Source organism: Planococcus citri, chromosome 5 (genome assembly GCF_950023065.1).
Source record: "Planococcus citri chromosome 5, ihPlaCitr1.1, whole genome shotgun sequence".
Taxonomy (NCBI): Eukaryota; Metazoa; Arthropoda; class Insecta; order Hemiptera; family Pseudococcidae; genus Planococcus; species Planococcus citri.
Window position 1 is genome coordinate 2,163,452 of NC_088681.1, and position 22,095 is coordinate 2,185,546.

The 22,095-nt window shown below is 36.1% G+C and overlaps 1 protein-coding gene across 3 annotated transcripts in view; it reads right to left on the reverse strand.

The window, feature by feature from the left end:
* The window catches only part of SK (small conductance calcium-activated potassium channel), a 532,534-nt gene that overhangs the window by 15,552 nt on the left and 494,887 nt on the right, over positions 1–22,095 (reverse strand). For all 3 annotated transcript variants that reach the window (XM_065369223.1, XM_065369221.1, XM_065369222.1), the window contains one exon: positions 14,380–14,801. In XM_065369223.1, the coding sequence (XP_065225295.1) occupies positions 14,380–14,801 (422 nt within the window). The remainder of the gene's footprint in view (positions 1–14,379; positions 14,802–22,095) is intronic.

The following is a 22,095-nucleotide window of genomic DNA, read 5'->3' on the forward strand; positions in this document are numbered from 1 at the left end:
GTGTCATCAAGTTGAATATAAGCTCAAGGTGGTATCTTGTTGAAAAGTAAGAAGAGTGACATCACTCTTCTTATACTATCCCAAGATGCTAGCGTTATGCTACCTCTGAGCTGGGACAGTCGCCTAATTTTTGGAATTTCCTGGAAAACTACCACCTGTTAAAGGTAAACACCCAGAATTTTTAAAAATTAATTAATAGTAATTACTTTACTGATCAAAGTTTTTCTACGCTAGCAAAATGCTAGCTTCTTGCTAGCATAATTTGCGCTAGCGTAAATGGTGCCGGAATATGAGACACTTTTTGCAAAAATTGCTAGCAAATCAGTCGCGATTTAGTTGCATGTACGTAGCAGAATGCAGAGCAAAGTGCCAACAAAATGCTAGCTTTTTGCTAGCTTTGTGCCAGCTACGTGCTAGCTATTTGTGCGCAATTCTGCTACTCTAATGCGACCTAATCGCAACTGATTTGCTAGCATTTTTTTAAAAAAGTGTCTCAAATTCCGGCACCATTTACGCTAGCACAAAATTTGCTAGCATTTGGTCAACTGGGTATATATTAAAGTTTAGAAATTGAATTTTTATATTTCTGTTTGAAGCTCCAAGTTATTTTGAGTCCTAATGAGCAAGATTTCAGATGCCCGCATCGATTTTTCGATCTTTGAGAAATTTTTGAAAATTCAAAATTGACTATTTTTGAGGATTTAGGTATGATTGAAAAACAAAATGATAAAAATTAGTCCTAAAACAAAAATATTAGCTCCCTTGAACCGAATTTCCCTCGTTTCTGGCCATTTTGGAGCCTCCAGCTCAATTTTTCGATTCCTGCAGAATTTTAAAATTTCTCCAGAAGAAGTTGTAGAGAAGCCCAAGTGGATTTGCACACCTTCTGGAGAAAATTTGAAATTCTGAAGAAATGAAGAATCGCGCTGAAGGCTCCAGAAGGCTCGAAATACTGTAATATGGGGAAATGAGTGAGCAGGTGGGGGGGGGGGTGGTTTCAAACAAAATACAACCATTTAGAAAATTTCACAAATTTCCCCGAGTAGATGTAAATGGCCGATCCTGGGCCATTTTGTTACTTTTGGGACACTTCCTGGCCCAGAATCCACCTACCTGGCCCAGAAATCCAATCCAAAATACCATAGCAAAGTGTATACATAGATTTGTGTTGAATAAGTTGCATAATGCACAGTGTAAGAAGGCAGAGACGTTGCAGTGTGTTGAACCAAGTACTTACCTAGCTGCTTTCTTTCTCACTCACCAACACAAATCTATGTATACACTTTGCTATGGTATTTTGTGTTGAATTTTTGGGACAGGTAGGTGGATTCTGAGCCAGGAAGTGTCCCAAAAGTAACAAAATGGCCCAGCATCGGCCTTTTACATCTACTTCCCTGTAAAAAGAGAATTTTTGAATTTTTTCCTTTCTCCAGAATGGTTAGAAAATGTGAAATTCGATTCAGAAACGTTGATATTTGTTACAAGGTCAATTTCTATGATCTTTACAAATACTTAATGCTATGATCTTTGGAAAAAAATGTTTGAACTAGACAAAAAGAAATTGATAGAGGATCTCAAAATACACCACCAGTCAAAATTTCATGAGATGAAGTGCATTTTTTGATTTTTTACGAATTTTTAAAAATTCAAATTTGGGTCAAACATGGAAAAAAAATCAAAATTTTACTAAATTGACCTAGAAAGCTGAAATTTGTTTTCTATCCTATTTTCGACCTCGCGAGTTAATTGATGCTTGTTTTGAACGGTTCTGCAGCCTCCAGCAGATTTTCTAATTTTAAAAAAATCATCGTTTGCAAATTTGAGAACGAAAAAACCTGAAATTTGGTTCGTACCCTAATTTTGACCTTCAGAGTCGATTGGTGAAAATTTCAAGCCATTCTGAAGCCTCCAGTGGATTTTGATTTCTTAATTTTTTTCAAAATTATCGCTGGAAAAATGGATCTTAACAGACCCAAAAAAATTTCGGAAACAGGCGCTTAATTTGATCGAATGGGTCATAAATATGTATAAATAAATGAGTTTATACGTGTTAAATTTAATTTTCACCTCACTTACAGCTTTTTTTTCGAAAATAGGAGAATCTGAAAATCCTCTGAAGGCTCTAGAAACGTATTGAAACCATCATTAATCGTTTCGGATTGTCGAAAATAGGGTAAAAGCCAAAATTCGGATTTCTAGGTAAATTTGATGAAATTTTGATTTTTTTTTCATTTTTGGCCTTTTTAAAATTGACCAAAAATCGAAAAATTAATTTCAACACCTAAAATTTTGATTAGAGACGTGTTTTAGCGTGCTCTATGGCGAAGTGATGTTATGGGAGCGGGGGGGGGGAGGGCTGAAATTTCCCAACTTTTTACCTCAGATCCCCCTTTTGGACTTTTCCAACGTGGTTTGAACAAATTTCGAAATGGGGAGTTTGAAGCAAAAATGCTGAATAATTTAAAATTTTCCAAGACAATGCTTCAATTTACATAAAAGGTACTGAAAATGTTTGAAAAATTCCGCAAAAGTTTTGAAAAAAAAATTGATTCTTACGTAATTTAAAAACTAAAATAACGATGCAAAAAGTTGATTTTCATAGTTTCAAGATTTTAAAATTTCAACAGCAGTTTTCAGAAAATTATAATCTTTTCAAAAAATAAGAATAAAGGCCCGAGCAAAAAAACTCTCGAAAATTCACAATTCTACATTTTTTTCAGCACATAATTTTTACATTTTTAAAAAGAACCAATTTTGGAAAAAATCAGAAACTGTTTCGGAAGTTTTGGAGAAAAATAGAATCATATTTTGACATTTTAGCAAAAGTTGGGACTGTCCTGGCAGTACTATTAAGAATACATTGGATGGGGGGGGGGGATTTCGAGTGAAACAACATTAGGTAGGTATTTTTGATGTACTCGTAAGAAGTAAATTTTCCTGTTCTCGAATTTTGGCCTGAGAAAGGAAAAAAAATCCTTTCAACTTTAGTCAAATTTCTCAATTTTTCCCAATTTTTTGCTAACATTTTTCTGCATAGAAAGAGGGGGGGCTCATTAGTTTCAAATCTGAAATTGATCAAAAACTCAAAAGACGTTCTTTATAGTCCGGCATATGACAATAGGAGTAGTTGCATCCCCCCGCCGATCCACCGGGACAACTTTTTTCTTAAAGGGGACATCCTGAGGAACATTTTAAAACAAACTTGGCCAAAAAAAAGGTGGCCTTACATACAAAATGGCGGCCATTTTGATTGACAGGTCAGCCGAAATCGCAGATTTTGCGTTTCAACATAGGACTTGCACGAAATTTTTCAAACTTTACAAAGATAGATCGAAACATCATGCAAAAATTTATCACCTTTCAAAATTTCAAATGCTAAAGTGCGTTTTTCGATTTTTGGTGAATTTTTGAACATTGAATTTAGGCCAAAAATGAGGGAATAAATCAAAATTTTACCAAATTAACCAAGAAAGCTGAAATTTGGGATGTATCCTATTTTTGACATGCCAAATCGATTGCAAACGGTTTCAACCCATTTTGAGCAGTTCTGGAGCCTCCAGCAGATTTTTGAAACTCGAAATTCCCATAAAATTCCATCAAATTGGAAGTGTAAAGCTAAAATTTATTCTAAAAACTAATTTCAATACGCTACGAAGTACTGCAGGTGAATTTCAAGTCGTTTTGGAACCTCCAGCAGACTTTTGAAACTTTAAATTTCCACAAAATTTCATCAAATGGGAATGGAAAGCAGAAATTTACTCTACACGTACACTCAAATTTTAACACCCTCTGAAGACGACTTCAGGTGAGTTCAAGTCATTTTAGGGCCTCCAGCGGACTTTTGAAACTTTAAATTTTCACAAAATTTCATCAAATGGAGATGGAAAGCTGAAATTTACTCTACACTCCCTCTGAAGACGACTTCAGGTAGGTTCAAGTCATTTTAGAGCCTCCAGCGACTTTTTTGAAAATTACTGGAGCCTCCAGTAGATTTTTGAAACTTGAAATTTCCCCAACATTAATTTATCAAATGGAGTTGGCAAGCTGAAATTTACTTCGCAGACTACATGGTGGTTTCAAATGGTTTTGAAACTTCCAGCAACTTTTAGGAAATTTCAATTTTCTAAAAAAAAAACGTCATACTACCTTTCAAAAAGTCGCTGGAGGCTCCTAAACGACTTGAAATCCACCAGCAGTCAACTTCGTAGCGTTTTGAAAATAGTTTGCAGAATGAATTTCGACTCTCCATCTCAGTTTGATGAAATTTTGGGGAAATTTAACGTTTTAAAGTTTGCTTTAAAATGTTCCTTAGGATGTCGCCTTTAAGAAAAAAGTTGTCCCGGTGGATCGGCGGGGGGGGGGGTGCAATTACTCCTATTGTCATATGCCGGACTATCATACTTCCTTTTAATGTTCAAAATAAACATCAGCATCCAACCTACGAGTAATTTACATTGACGTACTTAGTTTGAATTTCAGTATTTTCAAACAAATTATTTGGTGCAAAATAATAGATATCAAGGTAGGTATCAACCAGTTCAATCGACTGCTGAAATAATGGAAACTGTCTAAATATTTCAACGTTACAATAAGTAAGTAAGTAACTTACTTACCCCTTTCAAACAAACGTTTTTCTTTCCCTTCTCATAGCTAAAACAACACTTGAAAGTTGAAAGATGTACCAATTGTGGTGTCAATAACTTACCATTAATCACAATGTGCTCATAATCCAGGATCACTTCAGATCAGAACACAATAAAATATGTAATTTGCATAGGTAGGCACTTGATTTGATACCTATTTTATTAGTTATTACCTATTCCCATTTCAAAAAATTATACCTACCATCATCCCCATCCATTTATAGTCATTATAGGTATAAAAAGCGCGAAGCGTTTTATCAAATTGTTACGTTCAATATTTATTTAGCGTGCAAGAATTTACTCCATTTTAGTGAAACCGGTTTACAAGCCAAAACTAAATGATTATAAAGAAGAGGAACCACTGATTTTGATACATATAAAAATATAAAATACAATATATAATACATTAAAATAATAATTACATTATGTTTACTGCGGATAAACCCTTGAGGAGTAAATTTTATCAAGCTTTTTTCTTTAAAGGTACGCATTTACAAAATATGTTTTTATTTTTCTCTTCTTTCTTTTAATAAAATAGTTGAAGGGAAAATCGGGAAAAAGTGGGAGAAAGATTGAAAGAAAAAAAAAGAGATTTAGAAAACAATCAATCACTCTTACTAAATTTTAATAGGTTTAAAAAAATTCTCAAATCAGTTTACAGGTTAGGAAGTCACTAAACACCTCGTGAAAAATGTCGAATTTAAAATTTAGCAACTTCAAGTCACACTCTATTCCCTACATCACGCTCATAAACTCAATCAGGCTAATCAGATTGATTACGTTGCACGAAAGATTACAACTAGATCAGGTTTACGTTTACTAAAGCTATGTACTTGAACAAATCATATATACGAAGGTACAGCTGAAGCCGACAGAAGTATACATAAATTTTCAAAAAAGCTCGATACTATAGAAATGAGAAATACGTAGAAAAAAAAATGGTCGAGATTTTCACAAAAGGTCGAGGGCAGGAGAAGGGAACGAAATGGGTATCTTGAGCAGTGGCAAATGGTTTTAAAATAATAAAGTAGGTATTACGTATACGTACATATAAATAATTAAATATACGATTTCAACGCGAAAAACCAATTTTCCACGAGGAAAGTACACGTATATAGTATATTATACTAATCGTTTTCGGTAATTAAATTTTTCCGAGCGTGAAATTTTTGCCAACGATACGTACAATACGTTTAACCACACATTTGCAAAAGACATTACCTTGCCATTAATCATACCATGTTGTAATGGTAATCGTCGTGAGAGAACTGGCCACTTAACAACGGAAAAGCAGTCTCTTGTAATTAAATGTTAATTACTCAACAGACGTTTGATGTATCGAAATGGTAAATTTTGTAACAGACAAAGGCTATCGGTAACCTTATTTAAGCCGTCGTCGGTTACCTTATAGTATTACTACCTACTTTGCCATCTATCTATGTACGAGTAAGTACATTATGTAGGTACGTTGAACGTATATTTATATACCTACATATACTCGTACACGAATATAGGTATACCAAGCTATGCTAAATTGTTTTCATTCCGTGTTTCTCTCATCGTCGTCCCTTTTATTACAGGTAGGTAGGTATTTTGGTCTACAACACACTACAATAACACAGCGACTCTTTTGGTTAAGTAATCCCGGCTTTGTGGTACATGAATGGAAACCTCTTTGCATTTTAAAAGCCAGATACCCGAGTAGACAGCTTATCAAAATTATTGTGTAGTCAAATTTCGTCTCGTCCAGAGTTACATTGTTCCATATTTTCGCATCGTTGTAAGGCGTAAGGAGCTTTCATTTATCTTCATCGAATTCCCTCCAAATATGTATTCAAAAACCAGAACGTAGCCGCGTATCGGATGAAATGAAACATTTTCAATTCATTTAACCCGAAATGTACCGTATAAATTCCACGTCAAATTGTCGGACGAAATTTGACTCGATGAGAGCTCGATATTTTCACAGATTGTGTTTCCGATGTGACAGTCTCGAACCGAATAATTTTCATCTCGACGATAAGCTTATAGATGTACGAGGGTAGTTCAATAACTAAGTTTCCCTATGTTGGGAAACAATGAAAAAATGACCAAAACACTTCGGAAAAAAAATATAATATATTTGAGGAAATTCTCTACTTCTCTACATAATCACCATTAAGTTCTAAGCATTTGTTGTACCTATAAAGTAGCTTTTCTATCCCCGCGCGGTAGTGTGTTGCCGCCAACTTTTCAAAGTAGGAGCTCACGGCGTTCTTCAGGTCTGTTGCGTTTTCGAATCGTTCTCCTCCGAATTCGACTTTCAAGTGAGAAAATAGGTAATAATCAGATGGGGCCAAGTCAGGCGAATGTGGAGGATGTGGAAAAATTTCCCAATTCAACTTTTTAAGGAGGTTTTGAGTGGCATTTGCGGTGTGAGGACGAGCATTATCGTGGATAAGCAGGACTTTTTCACTCAATTTTCCTCGGCGTTTGTTTTGAATCGCGCGTCGGAGGTTTTTTAAAGTCTCCTGGTACGATGCGGAATTTATGGTTTTGCCCTTTTCCATGTATTCCTCAAGAAGAATGCCTTGAGCATCCCAAAACACTGTGAGGAGGACCTTTCCGGCAGATGGCACAGTCTTGAATTTTTTTGGCGCTTTTTTGCCCGGACTGACCCACTGCATCGATTGTCTTTTGGTTTCTGGCGTATAGTAATGAATCCATGACTCGTCTCCAGTCACTATGCGATCAAAGAGTGGTTCCCCCTCCTCCTGATACCGTGTGAGGAACTCCAATCCAGCGCCCATTCGATTTTTTTTGTGCTCTTCCGTGAGCTGTTTGGGCACCCATCTGGCACAAATTTTACGCATTTCGAGTTCTCCATGGAGTATAGTGTGAAGAGAGCCTAAAGACACTTCGAGAAAATGTTCCTCCTGCAGTATTCGTTGAATAACACGTACAGAAATGCGGCGATTCTCGTTGAGGATGGCGCGAACAGCGGTAATCGAGTTCTCGTTGATGGTGTCAGATGGGCGGCCAGAGCGCTGCATATCATGCACCTCTTCTCGCCCCTCCTGGAAGGATTTAACCCATCGACGAACCATCTGGATACTCATAACCCCTTCCCCATACACTGTAACAATATCTCGGTGAATATCAGCCGTTTCAATACCGAGCGCACACAAAAAACGGATCGTACTACGAACTTCACAATCGGCGGCACGAGGTAGTGGTAGCTCCATGGTTTTTGTACTGTTGCTTCCGTTGTAGTAACCCTACCGCGCTGGAATTTTTACAGTAGTGCCAAAACAACCTCAGAAACCTCCCCCCGCAAACAGAATGAATTTCCCTTTATTAGTTTCCGAGAAAAAAAATAGGGAAACTTAGTTATTGAACTACCCTCGTATAATGGTTACAGACGAAGAGAAATGAAAACAGATGAAATATGTTCAATTTTGTACCATTCTTTCTGAGGCATATGATTGGGAATTATTATTGAACACGGGACCTTTGTCTTTGATATTACGTGGTTTAAAAATCGTACTTATGCAGTTTTTTGGATTTTTTTTTTTTACTTTACAAGAAAATTCATTCTAAAAATCAAAAAATATTCATCTGCCATTACTCGAAATTTTTTTAAAAGAATTCAAAACTAAGAAAATTAATTTTGAATCATTGAGCAACAGTGTTGTCAATTTATAAAACAGTACCGTAGGTATGTTTAAAACGTTTAAAACAGTGTTTTAAACGTCGAGAAAAAAACAGACAGTGTTTAAAACAAAATTCTGTTTAAAATGTTTTTTTTTGTTTGTTTTAAACAAGTTTTTTTTTCAACTTCAATTTCCTAAAAAACACGTTTTTTTGTTCAATTTCTCGTTGAAAAAGTAGTGAAATTGAAGAAACTGAATTTTCAGATTTTCATTCTTCTTCCTACACTTTTTTTTAAAGGCAAATTTTGTGTTTTGATTTCAATTTTTTAATATTTACTGAGCCTTATAGCTATTTTATGACATCACATCTTGAAAGTTGATGACTGGTTAACGTATATTTGAAAAACTGAATCCAAAACAATTGAATTTGTGTTAAAAACGTGTTTAAAACATGTTTAAAACACATGAGAATCCAGCAGTTTAAAACCCTGTTTTAAACAAAAAAAACTGTTTGTTTTGTCTTTAAAAAAAAAAAAAAAAACCGTGTAACAAACCATTCTTGACCCTGAAACAGGTCAAATGGGGTTGGAAGGTTGAAACCGGCAAAAGGCACTTTGGGTTCATCCTCCCATTGTACTGTGAAAATTTGAACCCTCTAGGTCAATTTGGAGGGGCTGTAGGCTTTCTTAAACGTCGAAAAACACGTAAAATAGACCAAAAATCCACTTTTTTGACCCTGGAGAGAGGTCAAATAGGGTTGGAAGGTTGAAACATGCGAAAGGCACTTTGGGCACATCCTCCCATTGTACTGTGAAAATTTGAACCCTCTAGGTCAATTTGGAGGGGCTACAGGCTGACGGAAAAATTGAAAAACACGTATAATAGACCAAAAAGCCACTTTTTTGACCCTGGAGAGAGGTCTAATAGGGGTGGAAGGTTGAAACATGCAAAAGGCACTTTGGGTACACCCTCCCATTGTACTGTGAAAATTTGGACCCTCTAGGTCAATTTGGAGGGGCTACAGGCTGTTGGAAAAATTGAAAAACACGTATAATAGACCAAAAATCCACTTCTTTGACCCTGGATAGAGGTCAAATAGGGTTGGAAGGTTGAAACATGCAAAAGGCACTTCGGGTACATCCTCCCATTGTACTGTAAAAATTTGGACCCTCAGGTCAATTTGGAGGGGCTACAGGCTGTTGGAAAAATTGAAAAACACGTATAATAGACCAAAAATCCACTTTTTTGACCCTGGAGAGAGGTCAAATAGGGTTGGGAGGTTGAAACATGCAAAAGGCACTTCGGGTACATCCTCCCATTGTACTGTGAAAGTTTGGACCCTCTAGGTCAATTTGGGGGGGCTACAGGCTGTCGGAAAAATTGAAAAACACGTATAATAGACCAAAAATCCACTTTTTTGACCCTGGATAGAGGTCTAATAGGGGTGGAAGGTTGAAACATGCAAAAGGCACTTTGGGTACACCCTCCCATTGTACTGTGAAACTTTGGACCCTCTAGGTCAATTTGGAGGGGCTACAGGCTGTTGGAAAAATTGAAAAACACGTATAATAGACCAAAAATCCACTTTTTTGACCCTGGAGAGAGGTCAAATAGTGTTGGAAGGTTGAAACATGCAAAAGGCACTTTGGGCACATCCTCCCATTGTACTGTGAAAATTTGAACCCTCTAGGCCAATTTGGAGGGGCTGTAGGCTTTCTTAAAACGTCAAAAAACACATAAAATAGACCAAAAATCCACTTTTTTGACCCTGGAAAGTGGTCAAATAGGGTTGGAAGGTTGAAACATGCGAAAGGCACTTTGGGTACATCCTCCCATTGTACTGTGAAAATTTAGACCCTCTAGGTCAATTTGGAGGGGCTACAGGCTGTCGGAAAAATTGAAAAACACATATAATAGACCAAAAATCCACTTTTTTTGACCCTGGAGAGAGGTCAAATAGGGTTGGAAGGTTGAAACTTGTAATAATCACTCATGGGACACCCTCCCATTGTATGCTGAAAGTTTGGACCTTCTAGATCAATTTCAGGGGCGAGGGGGTCAAAAACTGGGGTAAAATGTGTTTTTTCCACCTTAATCGAGGTGGGAATGACCTAGGAAGTTGAAATTTGGATATGTTGATCACAATGGGAGTACTGACCAATGGTATGATTTTGGACCCTTTTCATTTATTTGGGGTCATATTATGCCCCTCCAAAAAAATGACCTTTCTGTAAAAATGAGGTTGGAAGGTTGAAACATGCAAAAGGCACTTTAAGTACATCCTCCCATTGTACTGTGAGAATTTGAACCGTCTAGATCAATTTGAAGGGGCTGTAGGCTGTCTGAAAAATTGAAAGACATGTAAAATAGACCAAAAATTCACTTTTTTGACCCTGGAGAGAGGTCAAATAGGGTTGGAAGGTTGAAATCTTCAATAACTACTCATGGGACACCCTCCCATTGTATGCTGAAAATTTAGACCCCCAGATAAATATTAAAGGTGAGGGGGTCAAAAATAGGGGTCAAATGTGGTTTTTCCTACCTCAAATGGGTTGAGGATGATCTAGGAAGCTTAAATTTGGATATGTTGATCACAATAGAGATACTGACCAATGATATGATTATGGACTTTTTTCGTCCATTTGGGGCCATATTATGCCCCTCCAAAAAAATGACCTTTCTGTAATTTTCAACTTTGACCCTCCTCACTGCAGGGGTCAACTTCAGCTTCTAAAAGAACCCCATTTCCTAAGTTTGATCTCATTTTATCGATTAGAACAGGTTCCAGGTCATAAATTGTAAAAATCGCTATTGTGCTGAAATTTATAAACCTATTAAATAAATAAATAAATTGTTTATAAAAACTGACACACCGGGAATCGTCTAGTTTGAGCTCAAAAGGTCGAGAACTATCAACATTTTTGACCCCTGACCTTTTTATCCAAAGTTGGGATCATTTTTTACAAAAATTTGGCTAAAAAATCAATTTGAAATAGACACAACAAATTTTAAGCTGAATCTTAAAAATTTTATTAAAAATGAACTAAAAAAAGACATTTTATTTGAAATGAAATAATCAGAAAAAGTTCCAAATTATATCACCATTGAACAATTTACCTATTCTAGATCACCGCACGAAATCAAAAACTAGAATTTCCAAAAAGTTACTGGAGGCTCCCATAGCTCTTGAAACCATCTTCAGTCGACTATAAGCACATCAAAAATAGAGCACATGAAATGAATTTCTGATTTATTTTCTGTTGAATAGTACAGTGAATTTTTAAAATTTTCAATCATGGACTTGAAAATTGAACTTTTTGACAGAAAAATATCCATTAATTTGCATACAGAGATTGTTCAGATCTGATCTGATTTAATCAGATCCAATCAGATTTTGGCACTTTTTTCTAAAACTAATGTACCTATCCGAACTGGCATAAAATTTTTTGATCTGGACCAAGCTAAATCAGAAGAGCATGTAAAAATGCATCATCAGCTAGAATTTCATTCACCAAATTCCCTTTTTGGTTTTTGTGGCGAATCTTGGAAAATTATATTTCGGCCAAAACGAAGAGGAAAATATCAAAAATTCACCATAATTATTTGTCTAAAAAGCAGAAATTTGATATTTGCCCATTTTTGACCCCCCCTCCCCTTAAACAATTGAATATAATTTCAGTCAGTTTTGAGCAGTTTTAGAGCCTTTATGAAGATTTTTGAAAGTGAAATAATCACGAAATTTTACTCAATGAAACTGGAAAGCTCAGATTTACTTCATACTCTAATTTCAACAGTCCAGGTAAGTTGGAAGAGGTTGCAAGTCATTTTGGAGCCTGCAAAAAATTTCTTGAAAATTCTAGTTTACCAAAAAAAAGGATAAAATCTGTCGAAATGAACTTTAGCCCCCACAAATACCTAAGTACATGTTGGTGATCCATTCAATTTTCAAAGCCAATTTGGTAAAATTTGGACTTTTTGCGTTTCTGACCAAAATTTAATTTTTAAAAGTTCACTAAAAAAACATTTTTGGCAAATTCAAAAAAATTAAACTCCGGTCTGAAAAAAAAAATGAAATGAAAATTTCACCAAATTGACCCAAGAAGCTAAAATTTGATATTCGACCTATTTTCAACCCCCCTCCCCTCCGTCAAATCGATTGGAAAAATGTTTCGAACGGTTTTGGGCAGTCTTAAATTTCCCCACAAAATCCTTCCCTATGAAGTTGGAAAATTATAATTTACTGTATACTCTAATTTCAACATGCTCAGTCGATTGGAGTTCGTTTCAAGCCATTCTGAAGCCTTCAACCATAATTTAGAAATTCCAGATTTTCAAAAACTGCTACAAAATTTATTCGAGGAATCACCGTTTTTAAATTTTAAAAACCCATCGCACGTTCGCGCAAATCTACGTAAGTGGATAACTCGGTTTTTTTTTGCATCTTATCGGACATTTTCATACCGTATAATTGCATACGTAAATAAGGTTAAAATCATTCAAACGTGAATCCTTACCTATGAAAATTTCATCTATTATGTATCTAGTATTTTTTCGCACACACTAGCGATTCGAATGCGGCAAAGAAATCGTAGATGTATATTTTTATAACGATGCAGTCGAGAAAGCATCATCGATGAAAATAGTACATATAGGTACATCGAATTCGAATCAAACGTGGTGAAAAATTTCGCTCTATGCATTTATAAACCCGTATTAGGTGTATGGAACAATAATATAACTCGGGGGAACGAAAGAGACAGCAAAAAAAAAGTGTGCGACGCTGTTTGAAATATTCATCTGCGAGCATAATCGTAAAAATGCATCTCGCCATCGCCATAAAAATAGGTACAGCTAATGTAAGTACTCTATTTTCAAGTCAAAATGACATCTCAATTATAGAATTAGTTCGCGAGAAGACGACTCTCGTGTTAAAAAAAGATATAACGTCGAGTTTTTTGCATCTCTCTTCCACTTACCCCATCTTTATAGGTACTCGTAACAGCACTTGATGTACCTATGGTAAAAAAATAAGCTTCACGAGATAGGAATAGACCATTGCGAGTATTCAAAGTATAGGTACCAGTTTTCTCAGGCCCTATGAAGCTAACAGAGGTCATCTCATATCATTTGTGACACTGTATGACCACGCGTTCTCAGTGGAGTCGTGTTCCAGGTGATCAAAATCCTGCTGACTTAGCTCCAAGCTCCAAGAGACGGTTTATTTTTAGATTTTATGCAGAGACAATCGCTTTCGATTCTAAAACCCAGAAATTCTTCAGTCCTCGTGGGACTTGAGCGACTTTCCATCTTCTTTTCCAGACGAGTCACCTTAATTGACGGTCATCGTAGCTCATGAAAAATCCACAAAACCGGTACATTGGGCCACATTTCAAAAAATTCAATATGGCGAATATCTGGTTTAGAAAATTCTGTGATAAACATTATAAAATACAAGAGTACTTTACTTAGCTTAGCCACAGCGAGCAATACGATATGCTTAACCAATTAAAATGGATAATCTCGATAGTATGTTTACTATTGAAATTAACCCTTTTGTAAATTAAACAATTCATCGCCGTTGAATATTAATACCTTCTCGAGGTATACAAACAATACGAGACGAGGCGAGGTACGTACAAAAAGGACAAGCATGGTTTGGCATTACGTTGGCTAGTTCTCTCATCGTCAAATGGCCCGATAAAATATACTTTCGCCAGATGAATTTCGTTCAACGTGAAACTTTCAACGTATGGAAAACTTTTTCATCATATTTTCGCGTTGATGCTTGGCGCCCGAAAAAAATCGAATCCCCCAAGTAAAACTTCAACTAGAAGTATTTACGAAAATTGCATTATAAACTCGTCGCTACAGGGACAGGCTAAACCTGATCCAGCGAACTATAAATTCCAACTTACATAATTCGATTTTTTTCGTCGCTTTGCGAAACTTATACTACAAGTAGATAAGTTTAGAAAAAAAATTTCAATAGGTAGATTCGAATGAGAAGAATATTAAAATATATCTACATAAATTTAACGTACCTACCTAATGTAAAATTACTTAAGCATATTGTAAAATATTATAAAATCCTAACAATAGCTTACCTCTCACATTGTCGGAGCGTCCAACTAGCGATTATCCATAAAGAAACCATAAAAACTAGAAGAACGGTGCCCGGACAAATAGTCATTAATGTCTTCAACACAAACCTAGTATTGAAATTAATTCGGTTTAAAGCTCCGATACTTCTAGAGGAAGCGTCAGTGAATAACTTACTATGTAAAAGCATTACCCTACAAATAAGATACAGTCTTAGGAACATTGGGAGTGATAAAGTAACATCATAAGGCACCCATTGAGAAGCGATATTTCCCTGTTTATTGGCTAATTTCGTCGTCCAAAGGAAATAATATTGTCCGGGAATTGGATGTATTGCGCAAATTACCAATTCCATGGTGATCTGAGCTATCCTTTGCCACGTCATCGCTATTCTCCAGTCGTCGGCGCAGTTATCAATCATAAATAACTGAAATAAAAATTATAATCGCAATTATATTTCCGTTCAGAATCCATTTGAAAGTTTTTCCCCATCGAATTCGTTGATTTGAGATAACGACAAGACAGCGAATCTAACCAAAAAACGAAGGAAACACATCGTCGAAGACGAATTTATCAAATTCTAAGTTCAAAAAAACAATAAAACATGGAGGCAGTCGCCGAAACCAATCGAAAAAAGATTCCAGTTGGCTAGAAATAAGTAGATAAAGTACCTATAAATGGTTATCCTGTCAGTTCTGACATGGTGAATTTACACGACGCTAGTACCAAGGTTCAAATTTTAAGATGGCTAAAAAAAATGATAGATAAATTATCTGCTATCATCTTTTTGGAAAATTAATTTTCAATAACGAAGGTTATCATCACTTTCTGTCCATTTTCAAGCATGTGGCAGCGATTCACAGAATTCAAATTCAATATATACCTACGTATTTTATATCGTTGGACCAGAAATGTTGAAATTTTTACAGAAAACAATCAATCGGTTATAAGGAATTTTTTCTCCATAATCAGAGAGTTTTGAGGGGGTTGAACATTTTAAAAATTCGTAGAAAAAATGGAGAGGGATCCATCAAATTAAAAAAAAAAAAAAAATTCAGCTAGGTATAAGTACCCCAACGTACCTACATATAATATTGGTATACGGATTTCTTAGAGAAAAGGGTTGTTTAGGGAAATAAATTTAATCCCCCCCCATTTTTTCTGCGTAGAGGGCTCTCATGCCCTCTCAAGTAGAACTGTAAGGACCAGCAAGGTTTTCCCCTTAAAAAGAGTTTTAGAACTGATTGTCGAGAAATAAAAAAATTATCAAACCATTTTACTGATTCAACTTTTACTTTTCCCCACCTTTTCTTAATAAGGAGGGGGGGGGGCTTATACAACGGACCAAGATCATTTAAGAGCCGAAAAAGGAGTTTTCTTGAAAATAGAGTTATTAAAGAAACAGTCTGACCAGAAATGAGTATTTTTCAAAAAAAATTTACCGAATGTTGCTGTCTTCAATTTTATGGTTTTTTCCCTTCAAATTGAACGGTTTCGTTGCACGACGTGATTTTAAACTGAAGAGCTCTGTTCGGAAACTTTTCAGGGGATTAAAAAATAAAATCAAAGCCATAAATTTGGGAGGCAGAAGCGAAAAAACTACAAAAATAATTTTTACAAATAATTTTTTGAGATGGTTTTACATTGATGCCAATTTCTTGGGTGAGTTTCGCAAAATTTGATGAGAGTGCAAATTTCACCATTTTACCTTCGAAGGCTCTCTGAAACATAGATGCAAACGATAATCAGAGAAATCAAAGTTCAAGAAAATTGAGGTACCTATCGAAAATCCGAATCTTGAAAATAAAATTCTCAAAATCAAGGGACTGACAAGCACGATCTTGAAAAGTGAGGTTTTTAAAATCAGTGTTTTAAAAATCAAAGTTCTTGAAAACGGGCTTCCTAAAAATCAGAATGTGGAAAAATAGGGTCTTGAAAATCTGGGTTTCAAAAGTCAAGGTCTACAAAATCTAGGTGCTTGAAAATCAAGTCTTGGAAATTGGCATCGTGAAAATCAAGATTCTCAAAAAAACGAGATTTTGAAAATCAGGATCTTGAAAAGTATAGTTCTGAAAATAAGGGTCTTAAAAATAACGGATTTTAGAAAGCAAGGACGTGAAAATCAAGATCCGAAAAACTGGGGTCCTGAAAATCGAGGTCTTATAAAAAATCCAGATTCCTGAAAATCAGCTCTTGAATATTGAGGCTTTGAAAATCGCGATTCTTGAAAATTTATGGCCTAAAAAATCAAGATCTTGAAAATCAAAGTCCTGAAAATCAAGTACCTACTTACAATAATACTGGTTATTAAAAATCACGATTTTAAGAATCGAAGATTTGGAAATTGGTGCTTCAAGGATCAAGAGTCTTGACAGGGTACTAAAAATTGAAGTTCTTAAAAATCAAGGTTTTTGAAAATCAAGATCTTGGAATTCAGGATCTTAAAAATCGACGTTCTCAAAAATCGAGATAAGTGTATGTTAAAAATCACTAATGAGAATTTTGAATACAGGATCCTGAAAATCGGAGTCTCAAAAATAGATTCTCAAAAATCAGCTCTCGAATATTGGGATTTGGAAAATCATGATTCTGGAAAATTATGGCTTAAAAATATCAAAATTTTGAAAATAGGAGTCCTGAAAATCGAGGTCTAAAAATAAGATCTTGAAAATCAGCCCTTGAATATTAGAGCCTTGAAAATAGTGGTCTAAAAAATCAAGATCTTGAAACTTGAAATCCTGAAAATCAAGGTATGAAAAAATCAAGATTCTTAAAAATAAAAGTGGCAATTAAAAATCAAGATTTTAAGAATCAAAGTTTTGGAAATTGGTGTCTTAAAAATCAAGAGTCTGAGCAGTGTCCTTAAAAATCGAGGTCTTACGAAATCAATGTTTCTGAAAATCAGAGTCTTCGAATTCAGGATTTTGAAAACCAAGATTCAAATCAGCTCTCGAATATTGGGACTTGGAAAATCATGATTCTTGAAAATTATGGCCTAAAAATCAAGGTCTTGAAACTCGAAGTCCTGAAAATCAAGGTCTAAAAAAATCAAGGTTCTTAAAAATAAGAGTGGCTATTAAAAATCACGATTTTAAAAAGCAAAGTTTTGGAAATTGGAGCCTTAAAAATCAAGAGTCTTAACAGGGTCCTTGAAAAACCAGGCTTCACCTTTTCAAGATCCTGATTTTTAAGCATCGTGATTTTTTTAGAACCATGATTCTCGATGGTCCATTTTTCTTTTTAAGACCTTATTGATTTTAAGGGAGTTTGATTCGCTAGACACCGATTTTTTTCAAAACCTTTTCAAACCCATAATTTTATGACTTTGATTTTCAAAACCTCAATGTTCAAGATACCGTTTTTCAACATCACAATGTTCGGGGACACTGATTCTTAGGACCCTGGTCATCAAAACCATAATGTTCAAGACCCCTCCCCCCACCCAATGACTCAGATGGCAAAAAAACGTGTGCATGGCGTTTTACAACAAAACTATGACCATATCGAGAGTTGAAAGTAGTAATTTCGTAGTAATTTTCAACGAAGAATTCGAATCCGATGCCCTTTTTTTCGCCATACCCGGTGGGGGGAGGGGGGTGTACCAAAATCGAATTTTGTAAAAATGAAAAAAAAATGGAGTGATATGTCAAAATATAGGTTTTTTGGGTCGAGAAGCACGAATCTGAGGTCGTTTCCCCCCTCAGACCTCTTGGGGGCTCTTTGAAGGTGAGTGGGGGGGGGGGGGTGGTACCAAAATCAAATTTTGTAAAAATGAACAAGTAATTGAGTGATATGTCAAAATATAGGTTTTTTGGGTCAAGATGCACAAATCTGAGGTCTTTTTCCCCCTCAAACCCCTTGGGGGCTCTTTGAGGGTGGGTTGGGGGGTGGTACCAAAATGAAATTTTGCAAAAAATGAAAAAAAATCGAGTGATAATTATGTCAAAATATTGGTTTCTTGGGTCGAGAAACACAAATCTAAGGTCTTTTCCCCCCGCAGACCTCTTGGGGGCTCTTTGAGGGTAAGTGGGGGGGGGGGGGGTACCAAAATTAAATTTTGTAAAAATGAACAAGTAATTGAGTGATATGTCAAAATATAGGTTCTTTGGGTCAAGATGCGCAAATCTGAGGTCTTTTTTCCCCTCAGACCCCTTGGGGGCTCTTTGAGGGCGGGGTGGGGGTGGTACCAAAATCAAATTTTGCAAAAAATGAAAAAAAATCGAGTGATAATTATGTCAAAATATTGGTTTTTTGGGTCGAGAAACACAAATCTAAGGTCTTTTCCCCCCGCAGACCTCTTGGGGGCTCTTTGAGGGTAAGTAGGGGGGGGGGTACCAAAATCAAATTTTGTAAAAATGAACAAGTAATTGAGTGATATGTCAAAATATAGGTTCTTTGGGTCAAGATGCACAAATCTGAGGTCTTTTTTCCCCTCAGACCCCTTGGGGGCTCTTTGAGGGTGGGGTGGGGGTGGTACCAAAATCAAATTTTGTAAAAATGAAACAAATTGAGTGATATGTTAAAATGTATGTTTTTTGAGTCCAGGAACACAAATCTGCAGTCTTTTTTCCCTCAGACCCCTTGCGGGCCCTGAGGGAGGGCTACTGAAATCAAATTTTTGAAAATGAAAAAAAAACGAGTGATATGTCTAAATATAGGTTTTTTGGTTCCAGGAACACAAATCTGCGGTCTTTTCTCTCCTCAGACCCCTTGGGGGCCCTTCGGGAGGGCTACCAAAATCAAATTTTGTAGAAATGAAAAAAAATTGAGTGATATGTCAAAATATAGGTTTTTTGGGTCGAGAAACACGAATCTGAGGTACTTTTTCCCCTCAGACCTATGGAGAAGCCCTTCGGGAGGGCTACCGAAATCAAAACTTATGCCTTATTCACTTACAATCACTTCGCGTTAATTCAGTTAGGGCCCCCGAAGGGTCTGAGGGAAAAAAGTACCTCAGATTCGTGTTTCTCGATCCAAAAAACCTACGTTTTGACATATGTACCTATCACTCAATTTTTTTTCATTTTTACAAAATTTGATTTTGGTACCACCACCACCACCCCCCCCCCCCCTCCCCAGGGACCTGGCGAAAAAAAGGCATCGGATTCGAATTCCTCGTTGAAAGTTACTACGGAATCACAACTTCAACTATTGATATGGTCATAGTTTTGTTGTAAAACGCCATGCGCGCCTTTTTTCGCCATCCGAGTCACTGTGCCCCGCCATGCCACCAATTATCAAGATATCTACTAATTTTCAAAATAGCGATTAAGCCTCTTCTGAAAAAAAAAAATAAATAAAAGTACGAGTAGTACCTATTGATGGAATTTCTACAAATTTTTTCCACGTTTTCAAAAGTCTGAAAAAATGTTTGGAAATAATTTTTGAAATTTTCACAAAGCATTTTTGAATTTATTGATTTTTTTAAATTATTATTTTTTTTCAAATCGGACTGTGTTACCCAAAGTGCATGGCTTGATGTTTCTTTCCAAAATTTTAAAAGTCTGGCATTTTGATTATAGTACATCGTCATCCATAATTTTAAACTGGTTTCCTCATTTCTCTGAATTCATTTCGGCGGATGTTTAATGTTTACGAGACGAGGGACAATGGTAAAGAAAATAAACCCCAAGATAAGCGTAGCCAGATATATGTACATTGTTTGCGTTATAATTAAAACATTTTACACGAGAAACAACACGATGGAAGATAATTCGCCGTATCTTCTCGAGACTATGGTAGAATAAAAATACGCGAAGCAACTCTTTGAAAATTTATTACACCCGAAGAACGTACCGCGTGATGGTTTTCGAATGAGAAAGGGGTGAAAAAATATAGGTAGCAGATATATCTATACATTGAACATTCTCGAAACACAACTCTGGTCGTACAAATTATGGCAATTATTTTAAAAACAATAGCGCAGGTATCGAAATATGCCATTTCCCGCTGCGAATGTAATCTCTGACCTACCGCATAGTTCCCATGGAAACTAATTTCAGCCGCACAGAGAGAAAAAGAAGACAAGATACGACGTTGGCAGCACATTTTTACCGTATCTTTTGGAAACACGACGACAACGATGGTCGTTCTCGTTCTCGTACATACATAAGGTCGTCCAAAAGTATCGTCTTCTTTTATTATATCTACGATGAGACGCAGGGCAACGACGACGAAGACTTCTCGAGCCAAAATTTATTTCCCAAATCGCGTAATTAATTTAAAAAATCCGCACCCTGCTATCCAAACTAGCCGAAGCGAAATCCGTCGAATGGTGCAAAACTACAATAAAGGAAGCGGTGAGAAAAAAATTCCGCCGGCGAAGTTTAATGGCACGTTGCCTCCTCATCGCTTCGCAGCGGTATCTGCACAAATATTTCATCATTTTTATCGACCATAGAGCTGCCGCGTATCGACCAATGGAATTCGTCTATAGAATGCGCGTTAGAAATGTGAAAATTTTAATTAAATCTGATAAATTTACTCGAAAACTAAGTATATCGAAAATTCTTGCGCGCCATAGAAGCCAACGTCGTTAAATACTTGAACGAATGTTTTCATTTGCAAAAATATTTTACCCAGCAATCGTCTGCCCGGTCAAAAAATACCATCGCCAATTTCCAAAGAGTCGAGAAAGTCTTCATTCGAAAATTGCTCTTTCTCCACGCGATCTCTTCGAAATAATAATTTTATAAAAATTGTTCGAAAACAATCGACCTCCTATAGATAAGAAATTCGACGTATCGCGGTTGGAAAAATACTCGAACAGTAGAACAGAAGTCTAACCTTTTATTGTACTTCTCAGGAGCAAAATCAACGTTTAAAATAACCTACCTACTAAACTGATAAGAAAATTGCCAGTTGGCACCAAATTCCAGCCAGAAAATACAGCTGCAGCTGAATGGGAAAAAATCAAGCGAATATGGTAGGTATACATACGAGTTGAGTGTATCGTAATAAAATCGTTCGAAAATCAACAAATACGCGGCATTTATTACGCTCGAGAAACGATAACAACGCGAATAAAATTCCACTTAAGCTCTCACGTAAGTATACAAAGTAGAAATCACAGTGTATTCTGTTTGCTCGACGATGAGAAGGCTGGAGGAGGGTGCGAACGAGCTCGAAGCGTCGGCAATAATAATTATATTCACAAACATGTCGAACAAATTGCCTAAGCAGTTTGCCGCAAATACCGAACAGCTTCCATAAATAACCGCCAATAAAGAACATCTCGTATAAATTGCCTGAATCGAGTATCGTCGTGTGAACTAGATACTACGTTATCGTGATAATTATGCGCGGAAATAGGATCAGACGAATTTTATCCAGACTTTTTGAATATTTTCGAAGAAGATGAGATGAATTTTCTCGATGGCAAAATTCGCGATTAGTGTAGATTTTGCACAGGATTAAATTTAAAAAAAAAAACTTGGGTGCTACGAGCCATTTGTGATCCTGCAAATGGTAACATGGCGGATTTATACGAGGGCAGTACCATCGTTTTTAGCTTACGTCCTAAAAGTAAAAATCTTGAAAAGTTATAGGTTCTGAAAATCAGTATTTTTACAAAAGTCGTGCGTTTAAAAAATCAGAACCTTGAAAATTGATGTCTTGAAAGTCAAGATCTTGATTTGGTGAGAGGAGGGGAGGGGAGGGGGTTGAAAGTCAGTGTTTTGAAAACTAGGACCTCAAAGTCAGGGTAGTAAAAACCAAGGTCT